Here is a 22,268-nt window from a genome sequence, read left to right as displayed (position 1 = left end):
CCTGCCCTCTGAGCTTCCCTGTTCCCAGGCCCTGGCCTCCCCCCCAGGTCTCTGACTCAGCTGTGTGCAACATCCTGGCCTGGCTGGATCAGAAGGACGACCTGAGGTAGGTGGACAGACCCTCCTCCAGGCCCCTGGGCCTCCCCCTGGGCCCCTAGCTGCTCTCCAGGTTGGCCTCTACTGACACCCAAGCAGCTTGACAACCTTTCCTAAAGCAGACACAAGCGTGCCCCTAGCTGCTGCCACCCAGGGGTCCTCTGCCAGCCTGCCCAGCCATGCCTGCCTACAGGCCCAGCCCTGAAACAACAAAGAAAAGTGGCCTGAGTTGAGAGCCTGGGCACACACAGGCTTTATGGCCATGGCTGCCAAAGTCAGAGGTGACCAAGAGGTGAGCCGGGGGTGCCAACCGTGTCTGCTCGCCCTAGAATTCCAACCAGCTGTAGCTAACCCTCCCGACTGTAATGTCTTAAATAAATGCATGTTTTTCTCATATAACCAGAAGTCTGGAATGAGCAGTCCAGTGCTGATTTGGAAGCTCCACGCTTCACAAAGACCCTACCTCCCTCTGTCTTTTTACTATATGGGCGTTTTGTTGTTGTTGTTGTTGTTTTCCCCTTCTTCTTGCCTCCAAGATGTCTGTTTTACCTCCTACCCTCACATCACCACTCCAGGCAGCAGGGAGAAAGAGTCTGTGTCAGCTGAAAACAATAGCTTTCCTGTAAGCTCTGCTCAGTGGGCTTCTTATCCTTGTTGGTAAGAAATGGGCCACATGGCTAGAGAGGCCTGGTGGTGGGGGGAGCTTGCAGTGAGGAGGGAGAGGTGTGGTGCCAGGAATGTGAGCGGTAGGGTCTGTCAGAGGTGCTGGGAAGGTGGACAGGAGGGTCTGTCAGAGGTGGACAGTATCATGCATGGTGATTCTCTTTTCCAGTGGCAGGAAGGAGCCAGTGGGAGCCACAGCAGGAGAGAGGGCAGGTATTTCCCTCCTGGCAGCCCTTTCACCCCCTTGCTTCCCCAGGGTTTGACAATCATGTGATGATTTCTTCATCTCTTCCTTGGGCTGCCTCTCCAAGGGAGGAATTGTACCCACCCATCAGCCAGGAGCCTGCAGAAGGACCAGCTCACCTTGGGTGAAGCTGCCTCTGCTTCCCCAAACCTCAAGCCAGTCCCTCAACCCCAAGACAGAGATCCTTGCCACAGCAGCCCGGGGGACCCAGCCTCTTGTGGGTTACCTCCAAGGATGAGGGGATTCCTGTGTCCATGGCCGTGTGCAGGAGGCAGGGTGTGTGTGATGCCCAACCCCACAGTGCCCACCCCTGGCAGTGATTAATGGAAATAGCTCCCCAAGGCCACAGAGATTTCAAAGAGATGCCTTTCCAAGCCCTTCCTACATGGAGATGGGGTAGACATGGGCAGCTCCCCAGAGTCCGCAGGGATGAACTGATCCATTGGCGTGGAGTAGACATTAGACAGGAAAGTGTGATGTGCAGAGGGCAAGCACTGCCCAGGTTCACCCAGTGGAGGAGTTGGGTTGTAGCTCTGCTCAAATCCAAGGGCAGCAGAGGTAGGATCCACTTGCCAGCCCGGGCCCATCCCATCCCACCAACCCTGCCTGTCCCTAGGGCATTCAGACAGGGTGGAGCCCCCAGGAGGGGCTGCCGGCACAGGGGGCACAGGGGCGCAGTGGGTGGTGAGGTCACAGGGCTGTGGGGTGGGGAGGGAGGCTCCATGTGTCCCAGCCACGTGGCCCTCACTCGTGTGCCCCCTTGCTGGGCAGGCAGGACTGGGCTGCAGGCGCCTTTCTCTTTTCCTTTTCCCTTGTCCTGTCTTTGGTTTTGCTATTAGGGTAATATTAGCTTCATACAATGAAACAGGATGTGTTCCTTCCTCTTCTATTTTCTGGAGCAGATTGTGTAGAATTGGTATTAGTTCTTCTTTAAACATTTGGGAGAATTCTCCAGTGAAACCATATGGGTCTGCAGATTTCTGTTTTGGGCGTTTTAAAGTTACAAGCTGGTTTTGATCTCCTACTGGTTACTTCATTAGTTAATATGTAAAAAAATCCTTGACACATGTCTACTTCACATTTGAATGAATCCTGACTTAACTTTTAAAAAAATGTTTCCTCTAACATCTCTCTCCCAGGCTCAGAGCAGAGGCAGATTGATTCCTGCATCCTGCACGGTGGTCCCTGGGAGGGCCTGCTATGGGCGTTTCCCCCACTCAGAGGTGCGAGTGGGGCAGAGCCAGGTGCTGGTAGGGCTCTGCAGCAGCACCCAGGATGGCTTTCTCAGCACCTGGCTTATGCTGTGTGCCTCTGTCCAGGGAAACCTGCTCTTCTTCACATGTGTGGAAGCCACTGGGGCAGGCCAGGCTGTGGACACTGTGCGTACTCCTGGCATGTGGCCTGGCGTCACCACACAGCCTGGTCTCCACTAGGGTGACCAGGGGTGAGTGGAAGACAAATGTGGAAGGTGGTCTCTCCCTCAGAGGCCCCTAGCAGGTCGGGGTTAGGGCAGCAGCTATGGGGTCTGCCACCACCCAGAGACGATCCCTGATGTGAGTGGTGCCCTGGGGGGAGTGGGAAGAAGAGGGGGGTGGCTCCTGCCTGCAGAGGGCACTTGGTCCAGCGGAGGTCCCCACCTCAGGCTTGCTGCCCTGCTGCCAGGAGGAAGGCCCTTGGTGTGCCCTGGGTTGCTCTTGGACTTGGTCTTTGTGAAGCTGGATCTGGGGTTCAACTAATTGGAAAATAAGAAGGGCCCCCCCACCCACTGTCCCAGCCTGAGACACCCACACAGGTGTCTGTCCTTCCCCTCTCTGTCCCTGTGGAAGCTGCTCCAGGGAAGTTACCTCAAAGAGCCCACAGAGGCTTCCCAGTGGGTGCTGGTGAGGAAGAGCTGGGGGAGGCCCTGCTGGCCTTGGGCCAGGCTGCTCCTGGGGGGCAGTAGTGGCCCTGGGCTGCCTGTCATGCTGGCATGTGAAGAGACCAGGTGTGTACAGGGGCAGAGTTAGGGCAAGCCTGAGCTGGGGCAGCAAGCCAACAGGAGACTGGTCCTCTGTCCTTCCTCGGCTTCAGTTTCCCCTCTGAGCTCTGCTTTCCTTCCCCCCACACAGGCAAAGGGGGAGAGCAGGGCCAGTAACAGTTCTCTCTTCCAGGAGGATTAGGAAGGTCAGATCTCCAGCATCCCCACCCAGGCACCCCAGGGGCCAGCCACTGCCCTCTTCCCAATACCCCACAGAGAAGGTGCCTTCAGCCCTGTGCATCCCCACCTCCCCTGTGTAATGGCCACCCTCTGCCCTGCTGCAGGGCCTGCCTGGACACTCCCAGGTACCACAGAACCAGGCCCCACTAAGCAGGGTGGCTTCGGAGCTGCTGGCACCAGGACCAGGTTGCACTGACCCATGGGGACTGGATGTTGACAACAGCCTTTAGGGGTGGGGGCATCTATGGGTAATCCCTGAAGGGCTCAGAACCCTCTGGCCCTTCTGAAGTACTTGTAAGGTTTCACTATGATTATACCATCCGTGGCTTCCTGCTGGCTCATAAGGTCTCAAGGGCAGCGTACCCCAACTCCTCCCAGGGAATTAGGAGGTGGGAAATAGAGGAGGGAGCAAAGAAAACAGAACAGTGGACAAAGCTAGGCAGTGCTGTCCTGGAAGAGGTGTAGAGGAAGCAGGGGCCCTGGGACCTGAACTCCAAGCCAGAGTCACCAGGGTGGGTGAGAAATTCCTAGGGGAGAGACTCATGGGGTTCTGGGGGACTGTCTTGGCACTGCTGCAGGTTCGGGGTGGGAGCACCTGTGGGGTACTTGGTTCCAACACCGACAGGGGCCCAGGGCAGGTGAGCGGCTGGGGTGGTCACAGAGGAGCCCTTGGTTGGGGCTGCATCAGTGAGCTGTGGGGCAGTGTTATACAGGGCAAGGGCAGGAGCTGTAGGCATCTAGAGTGAGAGGTGAGGGGACAGGCTGTAGAGCTCCCCCCCAGGGAGTCCCTACCCTCAGGGGCCTGCACCTGCAGGAGGGTACATCAGGGGTGAGAATAAGTGGGGCGAGGGGGTACTCAGGAGATACTTGAGTTTCTGGCACAATTTTAGACACAGATGTAAAACCACACCTGCCAAATGCGATTTACCTCCCTAATGAGGGAGCCAGTGAAGTTTAAGTTGAAAGACTCAGACACAGAGAGGGAGAAATACTGGAAGAATTTGCAGACAGATGCAAAAGGGGCTGCCCACAGGGCATTCATCAATTGCACCGCCCAGACCTAAGTACTGTCCACTCCCTGGACACTGCAATGGGCTTCTACCACCCCTAGGCCTTGAAACCTCCCAAGCTGATGGAATGCAGGAGTCTGCAGAGTGAGGGGTGGGGCCATAATGCCTCCTTGGTCTGTTCTGCTTCAGCCCCCAGCCCTTCATCCCTGCAGTGTGGGGCTGGCCTTGCCACTGCTGTCCAGGACACAGCAGACATGGCCGCCCCAGGCTGGGTGCTGTGGCCAGCTAAGTCTGGGGACTAGGACAGGCTGGCATTTGGGGGCTGTGCACTATACCAGTTAGTCCCTGAGGCATCTGAACTAGCAAGTCCCCAGCACAAGTAGTGGCAGAGTCCCTCTTGAGCAGAGCCAGTGTCCAGGGCCCAGGAGAAAGGGGTGCCCAAAGCAAGAACCTCTCTAATGAGGCCTGGCCCAGAGAGCCCCTGAGGGGCAGGCCCATCTGTCTCTACTGTTCTGATACAGGGGCACCTCTCTAGCCTAGGTTATCATCCAGGACAGGGGCTTCAGACAGCCATAGCAGAGCCCCTCCTGGCCCTTTGGCCTACCCTGGAGTAAGAAGAGGGTGAGTGGAACACAAAGGGCACAGCTACCCAAGGCAAAGGGCTCCGAGGCCATTCTCCCTGAGGGCTAGCCCTGGACTGTCCTTCAGGGTGCCAGGCCGAAGGTGAGGCTAGGCAGAGGCCAAAGGCGTTAGAGCCCAACCAGGCTCATCACCCACTACTCAGCAGGAAGACGGCTCCCTGAGACAGCAGGGCTGCAGCAGAGGGTCCTCACACTGGGGCCTGGTAGGAACTGGGGTGGGAGTCACTTTTATCTACTTTTTGTATTTTTAAGTGTTGAAAATAAACTTTCAAACAAAACAATTTAAGTCACAGGTGGTTAATTTTAAAGATGATGAGTTAAATCCCAGGTAGTTTACTGTGGTCTTACTTTTTAAAAGGGCAATTATGTGTTGTGAGGATTTTTTATTTTTTATTTTTTTGAGACAGAGTTTCACTTTGTCACCCTCCATAGAGTGTTGTGATGTCATAGCTCACAGCAACCTCAAACTCCTGGGCTCAAGCAATCCTCTTGCCTCAGCTTCCCAAGTAGCTGGGACTACAACTCCTGGTTATTTTTAGAGACAGCGGTCTCGCTCTTGCTCAGGCTGGTCTTGAACCTGTAAGCTCAGGGCAATCCACCCACCTCAGCCTCCCAGGGTGCTAGGATTACAGGCGTAAGCCACCACGCCCGGCCTGTGAGGATTTTTTGTTAGTTTATTTTTCCCATGAGATAGTTTATTAGTGATACCATCATTTTATTCCCTCTTGTCTTTGATTAGAATTGGTATTTTTATTGATGGCCTTGGAAACCAGGGTGTTTGGATGAAGCTCTGTTTTTCTGTAACTGTTTTCTGCTGATGTAGGGTCAGAGCTGTCTCTACCCCCGGAGTATAAGTGAGGGTCATAATGGGAGCAACTAAACCCAGGTGGTCTGGAAAGCAGAAGAGGCAGGATTGGAATTATGGTGGGGCCTCCTTTACCTTCTTGTTCTTTAGCTTTAAATGAGTTTTTAACATTTATATTGTTAGAACTGGCTGTTCTGAGTAACCTTGAACTGGTGGTATCATAGGCAGTGAGCTTTATCTCAATACCAGTAACTTAGTCACTGTAGTTTTAAAGAAGGAAGGAAAATAGTTTAACAGACTCTGTATTTTAACCCTATAGTGGCAGATTGACCATTGGAGCTTTGAACTTTTTGATGTAATTCGTCCATCAATTTAAACATGTATACAAGTAATAGTTTCATGACTTTAAGCACTTAAACTTTAATAATACTTTTAAAACTAGTTTTATTAAAAGTCATCAAAGTCACATGAACAAACAGAACCTGAGGGTTTAGATGTTATGCCACTGCATCACCAATTGCAGCAGCTTCAGGGCAGGTGGGGACGATACAACTTCTGCTGTATCTATACTTTTATAAAAGTCAGTCTTTGATTACTATTCATGCCTCATGGCCCTACATTATTTTGTTATTTTAATATAGATGTTTCAAAGCCACAAGGTGTGTGGCCTCCTGTGTGGACTGGGGATACCACCTGGGGACAGGGCAAGTCTCCCAAGGCCTTGCTTCTGATTAGCTCCCTGCACATGGAGGCTTAATGGACATGCAGACTCCGCTGCCAGGGCTCTGCATCAGTCAGCCAGTCTGCTGGAGCAGCCACCATGAGAGAGAGAAGTGCCAGGTGAAGGGGTCCACGCCTGGGAGGGTGGCTCAGAGCAGTAGGGGCTAGGGGCAGGGTGGGGGGATGGCTGCTGCTGGGTAGACCTGTGGAGGGTCTGGGGCTGAGGTACCCATTAAGGGGCAAGTGTAAGCCATAGACTCAGGGGCAGGCAGTCCCTAACTCTCACCAGCCCCATACCTGGTAGTAGTTTAGAGGGATATCTCTAGGGGCTGAGTGTGTAACTGGCCTCAGGCTCTGCAGGCTCCTGGCTGCAGGGAGGAGGTGGCAGGCAGGAGGGGGGTGACCTACACTGGAGGCTGGTTCCCCAGGGGTCCTGAAACCACCAGCTTGGCCATAAAACTCCTGAAATGAGCCATCGTGGGCCTCAGAGGCAACTCAGCTGACCCAAGTTTCTAGGAGCCACGGCAGGGCCTTCTCCAGAGCAGAACTCCTGGTTGGTCAAGACATGCCAGCACTACCCCTCCCTGAGGCTCATCTGGCCCCCTCTGGAGCTCTGCTGGTGTTCCCGCATCCTCTTTCCTGTGGGCAATGTGGACAAGGGCGTGTCAGCAGCCCAGGGCAGGCATGGGCAACAGAAATGCTAAGTGAGCCCAGTTGAGGGGAGATGTACAGCCCTGGGGCCCAGACAGGAGACCCAGGACCCTGCTGTGGCTCCATAGAGCCCCTCTCTACAGACTCCTTTTGCCCCTTCAACTTCCTTCTCCCACCCCACCTGCACCCGGCCCCTCTGGCCAGCCCCAGGCTTTACTCTTCTCCCCTACTGTGGGGAGGAGGAGGCAACTGGGCTGGGCTACAGCCACCCCTCACACCTTGCCCAGGAACCACCTCCTCTGTCTACCTGTGGGCAGCTCAGAGAAGGAGCAGAGAGCCCAGCAATTCAGGCAATTTGACAGTGGCCCAAATGGTGCTATTGCAGCCATGGGGAAGCCAAGGCAGGGGAAGGGAAGCATGGGGATGACCAGCACTTGCATCAGATGTCCACAGAAGTCAGGCCTGGTGTCACTGCAGGACTCTGGTCACCCTGATCTCCTATGGGGAGACTGAGGCCCAGCACATAGACGTAAACTCCAGGGCCCCGTGAGGGAAGAGGCTGCCTTTCAGCTGCTGTGCACCTGGCTGTCCCCAGAGGTCAGAGAGGAGGTCAGAGAGAAAATGGGGAAAGCCAGGGCTGCTGTAAGAGAGGTGCCCCTGGACAATGATGATGTGAACCCAGGCCCACAGTGGTGACAACATGGGTGGCCGTGGCCTTGAAGCAAGGGAAGGTGACAGTGGAAGCTGTGTCCTAGGTAGGGATTCTGGATGTGGGAGTATGGGTGTCTAATTACCTCTCCCCTCGCTGGCCCTACAGATGCCCAACCACAAACTCCAGGGACCCCTCTGAAATGCCCCCTCTACATCCCTGCAGGGCCTGATACCCATCTATCAAAGATGCTCTGGGTACCACAGCCTGGTTCCCATAGCAACACGCAGGTGCTGGGGGAGGGGAGAAGAATGGAAATGCAGAGGGACATGAAATAAAGAACAACTCCACAAAATGAGCAGTAAGGGAGAAATTGCCACAGAAGAAGGACAGCCCCAGGCCTGGGCAGACAAGGCATAGCAGAGCAGAACCTCTGTTCCTTATCGCCTACTCAGGCCAGCACCAGCTGGTGCCAGCCAACCAGGCCCTGAGACACAGAGGCTGGGAGGCAGTCCCCTGTGCTGGCACATAAGGGCCTGATGGGGCTGCCAGACTAACGCCAGGGTTCCCCACCTGGCTCCCAGAAATGATCATCTCCTCATTTCACCTGTGAGGAGGCTGAGGCCCAGAGTGGTCACACAGTGTGAAAATGGAGGAGGGGCTGCACCCCAGATGGGCCCAGAAGCCTGCAGAACTCGAGGAAAGTGCAAAGATGGGGCCAGGCATGTGCAGTCCCATGAGGGGCGACCCTGCTGCGGCCCTAACATGTGGCCACAACCTAGTGGCTCAGACAACCCACATGGACTGTCTCATCATTCTGTAGGCCAGCCCTGGTCTCACTGGGCCCAAACTCAAGTGTCTTCAGGCTGTGTCTCTCCCAGAAGCACCCATCTGTGGCTCTTGGGCCCTTCCACCTTCTTGGAAGCCAGACTCACACCTGGGTCCTTGTCATAGCATGTCACTCCCTCAGCACCTCTCTGCGCCTCACTATCAGACATTTCGGAGCCTGGGGACTGCACTGGCCCACGCAGGTAACCTGATGACCTACCCCATGTCAAGGTCAGCTAGTGAATAACGGAATTGTCCTGTGCCAGGTCACCCAGTATTAGGCTGTCAGTATGGGGGGGCAGCATATATCTGTCCACCATAGATATGTGGGATGGCTGGGATAGAGGCAACAGCAGGCTTCCTCCTGAGTAGGATCAGGGCCCAGCTGTGGTGCAGGGCTGACTTATTCACTGGGACTTACCTGGATGGGAGCGCATGTCATGGTGGGCTGCCTGAAGGAGGGAGCTCATGCCCTACCTGCAGTGATGAGGGCTGGGGTTGGAGGAAGAGAAATTCCAGGCAGTGGGGGACAGGTGGTGATGGGGCTTGAAGCCAGGCCAGGGGAACCGAAGGAGTCTGGGGAGCAGGGCTCGACCAGTGCCAGACATACTCACTAGCCAGATCTGAGGGGGCACTGCAGACTTGAGCCGGGGACTGGTTTCCACCTAGCTCCACCAGCCTCCACTGCCTGGCAACCTCAGGCAGTTACCACTCTTCTCTGGCTAAGAAGCCAGCCTTATCCTGGGTTCCTCTTTCTCACGGTGACTCCCTCCAACCCAAGGAAGGACTTAATCCCAGCTCATGCCCCAACTGTTCTTGTTAGGGAAGAAACCCCACACAGCAATGAGTTCACCTGCAGACGCTGAAAGGAGCAAGCCCCAGCTGGGGTCTCCTCGCAGGCTGCAAGAAGCCACAGGACTGCACAGGCCAGCTTCTTACCATGGACAGGGCTCCCAGAAACAAGGGTCTGAGTGGACCACCAGCCTCTGGCTTCGTCCAGGCACAGGAATTTCTGCTCCCTGAGGCCAGGCCCCATTTTGAAGACTGTGAGGGTACAAAGGGGTCCAGAGGCTCAAACTCCAGCCACCCTCCCCACAGCCCATCCCCTTTGCTGGGAAGAATCAGATGTCCTGTGAGGCCACCCTGGCCTTTGTTGAGTGGGGTTGACTTTCCTATAGTGACAGCACTCCCCCCGAGGAGCCTGTGAGTGGAGGAGGCTGACCACGCCCTTACCCATCCCCCTTTTCCCCCCTCACTCTCAGGATCTGGGTCTCCCTTCTCCCCAGTTCTCCTGGGGAAGGAGAGACAAACTGACGTCTTTGGCAGGACCGTACCAAGCACCAAGGCAAAACAGAGACAAGATAATAAGGAGGGATAACAGAAGCTGAAAATAGCCTCCTTCACAGCCCAGACTCCTGGCAGAGAAGACGCCAGATAGGCCAGTGTGGAAGCCAAGGTCCTGCTGGTCGGGCAGCCCCAGGGTACAGCCTCAGGGGAGTGCTCATGGGTGATTTGGGTCTGAGAATGTGCTGGCAAGGGAGGGGTGTGAGGGGTCAAATACCAAAATAAAAATCATTCCAAGACACAGAACAAAAGGAAAACGGAATCCAGGTTCTGTGCGGGCAAATTGACTTTATTTCTACCCCAGTGAGGTAAACTGAGTTCAAGAAGGAAATCAGCACGTGGATAATGGTGGGTGGGGGTTAAAGGTCAGAAGGGTGGGGGTTGGCATAGCCCCTTTCCAGGGTGGGACATCTGTTGGAAGGGTGGGGGTTGATCCATTTGGGTGGGTTGATTCTATTTGGGCGGGTCCCTCCATTTGACTCTATCAGGGTGGACGCCGGCCTGACGTGGGAGTCTCTGTCCTTGGGGAGCCCTGGCAGGTGTCTGAGGCACAGCAGTGGCACCAGAGATGAGGCACAGGGACTCTATCTAGAGGGATAAGAGTGGGGCTGTGAAGGATGAAGAGGCGTTTGGCTGGCAGTGGCCATTCCCTGGAGCAGGGGTGGTATTATCATGGGCTGCTTTGTGGCTCCCAATGGGATGCCAGACAAGCAGGCAGGGTGATGTCAGAGACAGCCTTGGGGTCCCCTGGGCTAACCATCCCTCTGAGCTGAAGAAATAATAGCGCTATTCTGGCAGGGGCTCTCCTGTGCCTTGGTCAGATGCCCTCGGGGTGAGTATCTTTGGGAGGCAGCCCCTAGGCAAGACTTCCCTCCCTGGGGCACCCAGCTGTGTGTTGTCACGGCCCTGGGCCAAAGCTTGGCAAATTTCGTACCAGTCACAATTCAGAGATAGGACAGTGGCTGGGACTGATCCTGCCCTTTCCAGCTAAGGCTGTTTAGCCCCATGGCTCCTCCTGACCTATCCCTTTCCTCTCCAGGTCAGGGGCACACATGGGACCCAGCCATGGACAGGGAAGGAACTCAGGACCAAATGCTCAGGGAGCAGATGCCCAGCAGCCCCAGCCTTGGCCAGGGCTGGGCCAAGGAGGAGCCTGTGCTTAAGGTCACTGTGGTGGGCAGGGCAGAGGGAGGGGCACTAGGTGGACAGAGGAGGGTGGTAGAAACAACTGGGGAGGTCCTGCCCCCTCCATCTGAGGAGCTGTGCTCTCAGGGATTCTGGAAGGACAAAGTACCTGGCAGGATGGGGAGGGACAGGTGGGGACCAGAGTGAGTGGAAGGCAGTGGGCGAGCCGGAGGGGCAAGGGTGGGAGTAGAGGGGCAAGAGACTACGTTGGGTGTTGGTGACTCGAACGCGGTCTCTTTACCCAGATGCAGCAGGAGGCCACATAGGGCCTTCGGCTCTGTTAACTAAAAAGAAAGTTAATGAGGTTTATACTTTGGGGAAAAGAGAGTTTTGTTTTTCATAAAGGTAGCTGCCTATTGGGTAGCCATTCCAACAGGCTGGGAATCAGAACCCTGGCTGAAGGCCAGGCACGTGAGCCTCAAAGAAGAGACAAAAGATGTGAACTAAAATAAAATCTTAAGCCTCCCCCCTACCACTGAGTGGAGCCCCTCTTGGACAAGGGTCCCCAGGAAAATCCTAAAACTTGAGTTGCTGGCTGTGAATGGGAGATCAGACTTGCCTGGTAATGCCCCCTCCCTTCTTGGGGATGTCCTTTTACCACCTCCCTAACAGCCTAAGGCCATGCAGGACGGAGCTGGAACCACACTGCAGGCCGTTAACTTACCCAGCAGAACTTGTGAGTCCTTAGCTTAAAACTCCCAAGCCTTTAGACAAAGCTTCATTTCTTTAACCAATTATAAATCAAAGAGTCTTTAAACCCACTTCTGTATGACTTGTAATGGCCTGCTTCCAAATGTGCCATCTTTGGGGACAGTGTCCATGTATTCATGTCTCCCTGAAATGTATAAACCTCGATGAGACCACTTGCTCAAGACTTCTTTGGGCGTGGCTCTCCCAGCCATGGTCACTCAGACTCAGCTCAGAAAAATCTTTCTAAATTATTTTACAGAGTTTGGGTCTCTTTCCATTGACAAAGAGAACAGGATTTTATTCTGAGAAGGGTGGTCAAATAAACATATTCAAGAAGCTGTAGGTGGGGTCATGAATGTTTATGAAGAGAAATCCTGCCTCTGTGACTGTCCTTTGCCTCTCCTGCCCGGCCATGACTGGGCATATTTTAAGGTGTTTTGGGGTCCCCTTGACCAAGAGGGATCCATTCAGTTAGCATAGGGCTTAGGATTTTGTTTTTAGTTCTCAGCTCCTCAAGTCAGCGATTTTACTTTTTAAAGATCTTTTTATTCCAGGAAGGGGAGTCTCCGTGAAACAAACAAGCAAACACAAAGGTGGCCCCTGTGGGTGAGACCCATGATGGACCCTGCGGGGCTGAGAATGCGGGTGATGGTGAGCAGGGTCCCACAAAGAGGCGTCTGAAATCCTAGGAAAACAAACGCTGCGTGAGAAGGGAAATGTGCTCGCAGTTCTCTGCCAAGGATGGTATTTCATGAGTTGCAGTCACTCAACACTAAATATCAATGTAGCAAAAACAGTGGTCTGGCCTGTTGGGGGAAGGTGGGAGGGTGGGAGGTACCACTGTTTGGTATTGGGTGGGTGTGGAGCTGCCTGGGACTGGGCTGGGGGACCAGGGCCCTTAGGAGATGGGAAAAGGGAGGACCAAGGTTGGGGCCAAGAGTGTGTATTGGAACAATTACGGCTGAAGGGCCTAGGAGAGCAGTGTGGCGGTGAGCTGCAGCTCAGGGAGAAGAGCAGGGATAGTGGTGGGGACAGTGGGGGCTGCAGGCCTTGGGGCCAACAAGCCCCAACCATGCTGACTCCGGTTCCTGTGCAGTCAGCACGGAGGAACTTGTGGTCATCTGGGTAGGGCTGGTTTGGAGTGGGTGAGAGAAGAGGCTGCCGGTCGGTGTAGGAAGTGTGCCCTCCGTTTAGGGCTGCGTGGGATGGGGTGAGATGGGCAAGCTGGCTGCTGCTGCCCACTTAAGGGCTCTGGCTCAGCCTGAGCACACACAGACATGTAAAGAGGGCCATTTGGGTCACCCTGGCAACTCGCAGCCTCTCTTGGGCCTCAGTTTCTCCATCCATATAAGGAGTACCACTCCAGCTCTGAGGTCCCATCCCAGAGAAGTTGTGGCTCAGGCCAGAGGAGCCTGTCCTAGGCTGCTGCCTGAAGTCTAAGTGGGGTGCTGGTTCCCTTCTTAGAGGAAGGAGGCTACAGACCCCTCACCACCTCGGTGTCCTGCCAAAGGAGGCACAAGCTGGGGCCCCACAGGTGCACACCAGACAGGAGAGGGGCAAGAGCCTCATGATCCTGACCGTGTCTAGAATTAGGGTCAGAGGATGGCCAGGCTCAGGGTCATTGACTGGTCAGAAGCAGGGCTCAGGGGCCAGTGGGGCTGGGAAGCAGGTTGTTTCTGAGTAGGAGCCCTCCTCCTACCCTCTCAGACAGGCAAAGAGATGAAGGAACAGACAGCCCCCGCCCCCCCACAGCAGAGCCACTGCAGACTCCGTGCTTGCCTCGTCCTCGCCCCAACCCAGGAAGAAACCGAGTTTAAAGGGAGGAAGCCCAGGCAGTGGAGCAGGCACGGCTGGGGCCAGACATGTGAGGGCTCAAGGGCATCCATTCCAAGTCATCCTTCCAAGCCTCTTCTGGGCACCACCCGTGTGGAATGGGAGTCAGGCTGGTTCCACACTATTGTGGGTGGGTCCTTGCACCTCGGGAGCCTCAGTTTCCACACCCAGAACACTGGGCTGTGGAAGAACCCCTTGCAGGGAGCCCAGCAGGTTCATCCATGTGGATCTTGGTCCATTTTCCCTGCTATGATGGAAAACCACTGACAGGGCCATGTACAGAGACGTTTATTTGGCTCTGGTAGCTGCTGAGGACCTTTTTCTCACAGCCTGTGGAAGAGGTTGAAGAGAGAGAGCACAGGTGGGGAGCTGGTTTATACCCCTACACCGTAATCTGTTCACCAGGACTGAGTCCCCGGCCAAATCAGCTCGTATGAAGGCCCCACCTCTTAACACTGTTAGAGTGGCAGTGAGGTTCCAGCATGGATTTTGAAGAGGATGTTGACAAGAAGATGCATCTCTTTACTGGGAGACGTGGGTGCTGCTTCACAGCTTGGGCAATGGCTAGAAGTTACCTTGTCACTGGGGGTGGTGACTCTGGGGTAGGGAGCAGCACCTGGGTCCACTGGGCACTGACATGAAAGGGCCAGGCTGAGCAGGGGTGAAGGTGGGCTCACAGGAGGGCCAGTCTCCACCTGTGTGCATCAGGTGCCCTGGTGAGATGAACCCCACTCCCTCACCCCCATCTTAGGCTGGCTTCCCTGGCCACAGAGCCCCAGACTAGATCCCAGGGTTGGTGGTGCCGTGAGGCCAAGACTGGATGCTTTTGGGGTGGGGGGGTGTCCAGATAGGACATGAGTCAGGTGGCTTCAGCCCCTCCAGGGGAGACTTGGGGCAAAATTCCCACCATGGCATCATCCCCACCTTAAAGCCAAATGGGCCTTTGAACCCTGGGCTCAGCCCCCAGCAGACCTGCCCTCAGTCCAGCTGGACATGACATTCTCATCATAAGGGCTGCCCCATGGTTTCCAGTTGGCCAAATTCTTTTTAGTGTTAAAATGCTTAAAATAAAAATATATACACACACCACCCTAAAATTCGACAAAAATAACATTTTGGGTTGATTCTCCTTTAAAGTTCTATACTAATTTTAGCTCTTCCTGAGGTTAAATGACCCTCACCAATTAGAGAAGCACCATGCCACCTGCAGAGTTAGAAATGGGTGTGGCTGAGTAGACTGCTCCCCTTACCTGCTACAGAGGGCCCCAAGGCACCTTCAGAGCAGGCAGTCTTCCAAGATCGGTGGGGCCCAGGAGAGCTGTGTGCTCACGGCTGGGGCTGATTATAGGGCACAGATACAGAGCAAAATCAGCCCAGATCCAGGGTGCAGGAGGCAGAGCCTCCGGGTGTCCTCCACTGGGTCTACCAGCCCTGGCCATGGGCATCGGCATGCACGGTGCCTGCATCTTCCCAGGGGCTCTGTTCCTGGACCTGGCCAGCTGCCCTCATGGCTAAACTGTCTCTAGCCCCTCTAGAGATGTAGCGGAGGCCACATGGCCCAAAGCTCCCAATGAGATCACAGGATTAGACCACCTGGTATGGCCTGAGGTCCCCAGGTAGACAAGGATGTTCTTATCAGGTAGAACATTCCAGGCCATAGTGATGATCTCCCAGGCTCTGAGGGCAGAGGCTGGGCCCCTCACTGGGCAAGGTTAAATTCTTTGCATGCACCACCCTAAACAATTTCAGTGTGGCCTCTGTCCCCTGGATATCCACCGAGATCTTCCCTTCCTCCTTCCTACAAGCGTTCAGGCCCTTTGCACTGGGCATGGACCGAGACTGTGTTCTCCCCATGGTCAGTAGTCGTGATGGCCCCCTCTAGGCTCAGCCTTACAGCCACAACCTGTTCCTCTGTCTCTTGCCCCTTCCCACTGGCATCAGCCTCTCCACAGCAGAGCCTCCACTTGAGTGGCCAAGACAGTGCCCTGGGGTGGCAGAAGAATTCAGCAGGTCGTGAATGAATAGGTGCAGCCCTGCCAACTGCCACACGCTCACCTGAGAGCAGACGGCCGGCTGCCTTTGCCAGGCTCTGTGGCAGCCTCTCCTCACACCGACTCTTGTTTGCTGGGCCCGTGGCTTTCTCAGGTTGGTACAGTTCTGTGACCCTCAAAGGAGATGGCCAGCACTTAGCAGTGGCTGTGCTAGGGCTGGGAGATACTTGGCTGAGTCCTGAGGGCAGCAGAGGGTGACACCTGAGCAGCCTCGCAGTCCTGACCCAGGTGATGCACAGCAAGGTATTCCTCCAGACTGGAGCTACAGGGTGAGCCCCAACAGGGTTCCTGGGTGGCCCTGCCCCAGGCTCAGTTCTGCTCCCAACATGAGGCAAGCAACAGCCCCTCTCTGTGCCTCAGTTTCCCCACCCCACGGTGAAGAGTTGAGAGATCTGTGATACCTGGGTGGGCAGGAACAGTGCAGGGAAGAGTGGGGACATCCTGTCCTGAGGACTCAAGGCCCCTCCGCCCAGTGCCCCACCCACCCCCACACGCCCTCCAGCTTCCTGGCAGCGCAAAGACACAGAGCTGCATCTGGAATTACCTGCCGTGCTCGGATATCCTGTTCACAATTACAGGGAGTAACCTTTTATTAAAAAGAAAACACATCCAGAGCCTCTAGCTTTCTGTGTGAGCAGCAGTGTTCCCAGGAGAAATGACTGCCTCTCAGGCGGCACTGCGGGGCCCAGCCTCCTCCTGCTCCTGCCAATTTCCTTTCCCCATTCTTGTCGACAATTTCATTATTTAGGAGAAATACAAGGGAAGAATAGGGTGGAGGCGGCCTTTTCATCATGGAGTGCCTGCTTTGCGCAGAGGATGACGACATTTCCTGGTGGCAGGTGGCTCTCTTCCCTCAGTCTCCTCCCATTCCCTGCCCTCCCCAGGCCACCTCGCCAAGGCAGGGTGGGGGTGCGCCACCCTGTGTCTGGGCTCCCAGCAGGTGCAGTGCTCCCTGAGCTGGGCCAGGCTGGTGCCCATGGCTGCCCTGATGCCTTGTTAGCCCAGGACCCAGGAGCAGAGCAGCCCTACCTGAGGGGTGCAGGTACTCTGTGTGATTTGAAGCCACAGTCAGCTGACTTTAAGGAAGGTCACTCTGGGTAACCTGGGAGGGCCTGGCTCAGGTCCAGAAGGGCAGAGCAGAGGCTTCCCTAAGGGAGAATAAAGTCCACATGTGCACTCCTGCAGCAGCTGCGCCCTGTCATACTTGTGCTGTGGGCTGTGACTGGACTAGTGCACCCCACATGGGGCGAGACCACCCTTGCCATGTGGAGTCTCCTCACTGCTCCTGTTCTCACTGAGCACTGACTAGCACAGAGGGCCCTCCAGGCCATCTCTCCCTGCCTCGAAAGCTAGCATTCTCTCAAAGGTAGGGGAGGCTAACCATCTGCCAGGCACCGAGCTACTGCCGTTTCTGAGATCATAAGCCTAATGCATGGATAGCACTAGTGATGCTTCCCTCCATTTTGCAGATGAGGAAAAGGCTCAGAGAAAGAAAGTTCATGATCCTGTAGCCAGGACTGAGCAGGGTCCCCTCAGCTGGGGGCTCCAGTCCTGAGAAGGGTATGTGGGCCGAACCCTGGGGGTAAAGGTTCCCCTGCACACCCAGCTGGAGACCCCTGGCAGGACCACAGACAGTCCCCAGCTGGTGTTAACAAGGGCTGTCCCAGTCAGCAGTCACTGACCAATGGCTGCTGTAAGCCCTGGGGCAGGGCTGAGCCAGGCCAGGTGGGCTTCAGGGTGTGGGAACCCCCAAAGGCACTTTCTGCCTGAGGATCTAGGACCCTGACTAATACTGCCCTGTGGGGTGACAGGTGGCACCCCCCATGTGCCAGGGGCCCTTCACTAGATCCACAGACACTCCAGCATCACCCTTCAGCCCAGGGAGCCTTACTCTCCAGTTCTGTCCCAGCCCAGACCAGCAGAGATATGGTAAAATGGACAGACACTCCAGAAAGTTTCAGTGTTTTATTAACAAAGTCTTACAAAAAGAGTTAGGGGTAAGGTGGCAGGGGTGCACACAGCCAGGCGAATCAAGGCCTGGTCTGTAGGGGGCTGGAGGGTTGGCCACACCCTCTTGAGGTCCCCAAGGTCTCCCCAGGCCCCTGGGGCTTCCCTACAGCCTGTGCCAGCCTACAAGTGTGAGTTATGGCTTATTTTAAAAATAAAATCTGTGGGAGCTGGCGGGGCACAGGGTGGAGGATCTGTTGGTGTTGTCTGCAGAGTTGCTTCCCCAGAATCTGGAAACCCTAGTGGACATGGCAGAAAGAACCCCACCAGAGCCTGCCTGAGCTACAGACACAGGTGGCCTGCCAGCACCCGGGTGTTGGTGTTGGAGCAGAGGGTGGGGTTCAGGCCAGGGCAACACCAGCCTGGGCAGAGTGCCTGGAATAGCCCCAGGAGTAAAGGCTTCCAGGGTCTTGACAGCAGGACTTGGGCTGAGGGCAGGAGCAGGGACAGGGGCAGGGGCCCAGACTCAAGGCTCAGGGAGGGCCTTGGCAGAGACGATGGCCACGCAGCAGGTAGGGGTTCCAGTGCTGGAGGGAGGTGGCCTAGGGTAGCCAACCTCCAACTGTTGCTGCAGTGGCTCTGGGGGCAGGCAGCTGGTGACCAGTAGGCCAGGTATGGTGGCAGGTTCTGGTCCTCATGTTGGCCTGTCCGAGGCTGCTGCCCTCTGCCATAGCTGCCTCCTGTCTGCAGGCCCCTCTCTTGGCTGTCCTGGGACTCCTGTGCAGACAGCTTGCAGGATGAGAGGGGAGTAGTGGTGCCAGACACAGCAGCAAAGACTTTGTGGGAACCTTGAAACCTGAAGGAACAAGGAAGAAATGGGACAGTCAGAGACAGCGCAAGGTTAGCAGCCAGGACACAACAGGGAGAGGCTGGGGCTGGATGGATGGGGATGGGTGGACAGGGCTGCTCTCAGCTTGCCCAGAGGACTGAGAAGGGGCCTGGGGGGAGCTCATTCTTGATCAGGACAGCTGAGAAACAGGTCTGGTGGGAGGGATGGCACTCCATTACCTGTTGTCACTCTCCTGGCTCTGAGGGTGGCAGCTACTGCCTCAGCCGGATTTGAGGACTCAGCCCCTCTGGGACCCTCCGCCTGCCACGGTGAGTCATGGAGCTGAGCTCTGCTCTTTCCCCAGGCTGCATGAATCACTGGTGCTGGAGGAGAGAAAGTGGGTCCATGAGGGCTGGCTCAGACACTCCTAGTGCTGCCCTCAGCCACCCTCTTTCTTGACCTCTGGGGTCTCTCTGCTTCTCCCCCCTCCAGAGCCATTCCCACCCCATCTCTGCAGCTAACTTGCTAGGGGTGCCTCTGAGCTTCAGTGGGCTTATGGGGGAAAATGGCCTCTGTGCCCTGGGCCCTCCCAGCTCTAAGAAGCCTCCCCGCCTACCTCCCTGGTGGTGCCCTGGAGCAGGGGCTTACCTGAGGGCCAGGAGGCACCAGGATGCCTGGGCATGGCTGCTGCTGCTGCATATGCGGCTTTGGCTCTCAGGGAAGGAGGGAGCCAGGCTGCCCGGGGCTGGCCAGCTGCCCTGGCAGGCAGGGAGGGTGCCAGCTGGCTCTGGTGGTGCCAGGAGAGGGTGGCAGTGCCAGAAGCCGAGGTTTCCTGGGCATTGGTTCTGCCTTAGCTTCTGCCCTGGATGTCCTGTGAGCATGTTGCCTGCTGGCCTATGCCATCCAGACACTTGGTTTCTGAGTGTCCAGAGGGCCCAGGCATTGAAGCAGAATGAGGAAGCTGGGGATGTTCTGCAGTGGCCTGAGAATGTAGAGGGTGGGCAGGGCTGGGAACACATGTGAGAGGGGAGGTGGCAGGCAGAGATCTGCAGGGGAGAGGGGCTCCTTTGCTGCTTAGGGGAGTGGCCACATCCAGATGGCTGTGTGCAAGTCAGACCAGGAGGCCGAGTGGGCCACCCAGTGGGACGGGGGCTTCCCCAGCAGGAGTCAGCCCCCACTCTGAAGTCCACGCTGGCAAAGGCCACAGGCTGAGTGTGGCCGGCAGACTGGGGACTCCAGCTGCCCTCTATTCAGGCTGTGTCCGGTCACTGGCCACAGACTCATTGGTGAGGGCAGGCGTGAGGGCCTCAGCTTCTTCCTCAGGAGGCAGGGGGCCCGTGGACTCCTCGGCTGGCTCCAGGCCATCCTGCACCTCCATGCCCCGCTGGATGAGCTGCTCCAGGGTCTTGGGCAACGGGTGGCGCAGAAAGCGCTTGAGCTTGGGCTGCAGGGTGCCGACCACATACTGAATGATCTCCTCCTCCTCAGCGTCCACGTGGAGTGTCTGGTACAGGTCCCGCTTGCGCCACAAGAACTGGTCCAGCGGCTCCCCCTGCTTCTGTGGCAGGTCCAGCTCACGCTGGATGGCCTCACGGGATAGCGCGCCCTCACTGTACTGCAGGAACTCCTTCTTGAACTCCACCCAGTTCTTCACTGAGCCCTGCTTGAACTCCCACCACTTCTTGGCCGGCCCGTTCATATGGTTCTGGATCTGCGACAGCCAGTACTCCTCAGAGCCACCCACCTGGCGTAGGTACTCTTCCAAGTGGCTCAGGAACTCCCGAGGGTCCTCGAAGATCTGTGTGTCCACACCAGGGCTCAGCTGTCCGTCCTCACCTGGCCCCCACGGCTGGTACTGCTGGGCCTCTGCGGGTTCCTGCCCTGGCAGCTCACCGGCGGCGGGTGGCGGGGTAATGGCGTAGGGGCTGACACTGTAGTCATAGCCATCAGCCTCATGGCAGTAGCTCTCCGGCCCCCCCACGCCCACAGAGACGGTGTGGCGGGCCGGCTCGCTCCCCACCGGGTACTTGCCGCCCATGGCCTCCAGGCGGTCAGCCCAGCGTTCCAGGCGATAGAACACCTCCCGCCACACATGCATCTCGCGCTTGACCCAGCGCTCCAGGTTGGCGATGGTCTCCTGGCAGCGGCCCAGGCAGGCCTTGATGGACTTCTTCCAGCGCTGCGAGTCGCCCGTGGGCACGTAGCCGTCCAGGTTATTCTCCAGCTTGCCCACCGACCTATGCAGCCCCTTCAGCTCCCGCTCCACCTGCTTGGACACCTCGGTCAGCAGGTGCCGGTGAGTCCTCCGCACGTGCTCCAGCATCTCGGCGCGGCACTTACCGATCTGCAGGATCACATTGGGCTTGGCCACTTGCCCTCCTCGCAGCCCAGGGTAGGCATGGAGCCCACCGCTCGTCCTGTGGTCCAGCTCCATCTGCGGCAGGTACCCGGGCACTCCGGACAGGCGCCAAACTCCTCTTGGGGCAGACGAAGGGAGGGTGCAAAAGCTGGTGGCGCTGCCCAGGCGGCCTCGGTCTGAGTCTGTCCCAGTGGTGTCCCGAGAGGTGCGGAGCTGCGGGAGCGGCACAGGAGCGTCGGTTTGTTGCCTGTGCCGCGGGGCTGGCTTTGCTGCTGAGGATGCAGCACCAGAGCTCTGCGCTGAGCCCGCGGCTGCGGGCTCTTTATGCTGCCAGAACGGCCCGTGGGCGGCCCTCTCGCGGTGCTGCGGCTCCCATTGGCCCGGCACAGGCTCCCGCCCGCGCCCCCCGCAGGCCCCGCCTCCCGCGCCCACTCGCTCGCTCCCTCCCGCAGCATCCCGGCGGGCGGGGTGACTAATCCCTGCGTTCGCGCCGCCCACCCCTGCACTCATTCAGCCTGCGGGGACAGAGGGACTGTTCAGGGGCTAGTCCCTCTTCGGGGCAGCGATGAAGGGGCTGTTAGCTGCGGCCCTCCCCTAGGGTTTCACTCACCCATCTCCTAAGAGGGGTGGCGCAGGACACTGCTCTCCTGGGTATTTCCTGCTCCTGCCTCTGCCTGTCCATCTTTGTGGGATGGTCAGACATACAGAAAAACCTGGCTAGGACCCTCAGGGGCTGCGAGGTTCAGCGAACACACACACACACACACACACACACACACACACATGTCCCCAGGTGTGAGCTCCTGCCCACCCCTGAGTCGAGGTCCTGGGCTGGTTTACCTTTCCTTCCTGTGAGGGACACAAATGCAGGCCTGCCAGGCTCTGCCTGGGCCCCTGGCACTGCCATGGATGTGTGGCACCTGCCCCTATAATAATGGCTAGACAGGACTGCCTGGGGTCTCTATACCAGGTGTCTCCAGGGAAACCTGGCAGCTGCTACCTGGGGAACATGAGGTTGGAGGAGATGGAGGGGTTACTCGGCCCCACAGTGACCATGCCCTGTGGAAGGACACTGGGCCTAACCTCCCAGGCTACACCAGGAACCTGGCCAGAAGCTCCAGGACTTCTAAGACGGTGAGAGGAGGAGAAAGGGAGGAGGGACAAGAGAGGGGGGAGGAGGGAGGAGGGATCTGGCAGCTGCGGCAGGAGAGGAAGAGGGAAGCACAGCACCATATAAGGACAGGGGCTCCGGAAGCTGAGATCCCTGGGAGGGAGGCCCCTTCAGGCTCTCTGGCAACCTGGTGGGGGAGGGACACCCTTCAGGACTGCTCAAATTCTGGCTGGATGGGAGAGGGTCTCAGGCCCTCTCATGTAATCTGGGCACAGGTAACACACACCAGTACCCAGAGGTGTGGGGATGCAAAATCAGGAATGGCCCAGACACCTGTCCCCTATGCTGCCAATTTCTCTCTCTCACTCAGATACATGCTGCAACTCATGTCCCCAGCTCATGCCCCCCACTCATG

General features: G+C 56.8%; 1 protein-coding gene across 1 annotated transcript; it reads right to left on the bottom strand.

Moving 5' to 3' along the window:
* Positions 1 to 17,597: 17,597 nt before the first annotated feature.
* Positions 17,598 to 21,011, bottom strand: ARC (activity regulated cytoskeleton associated protein). The gene is made up of 3 exons (XM_003803278.3): positions 19,032 to 21,011; positions 18,623 to 18,766; positions 17,598 to 18,410 (listed from the first exon to the last, which is right to left on the bottom strand). The coding sequence occupies exon 1, from the start codon at positions 20,815 to 20,817 to the stop codon at positions 19,630 to 19,632; it is 1,188 nt and encodes a 395-aa protein (XP_003803326.2). The 5' UTR covers positions 20,818 to 21,011; the 3' UTR covers positions 17,598 to 18,410; positions 18,623 to 18,766; positions 19,032 to 19,629.
* Positions 21,012 to 22,268: the final 1,257 nt, after the last annotated feature.

This window comes from Otolemur garnettii, unplaced genomic scaffold, assembly GCF_000181295.1.
Source record: "Otolemur garnettii isolate 467f Iridium unplaced genomic scaffold, OtoGar3 scaffold00291, whole genome shotgun sequence".
Classification (NCBI taxonomy): Eukaryota; Metazoa; Chordata; class Mammalia; order Primates; family Galagidae; genus Otolemur; species Otolemur garnettii.
This window is presented reverse-complemented; position numbering and strand designations above follow the sequence as displayed.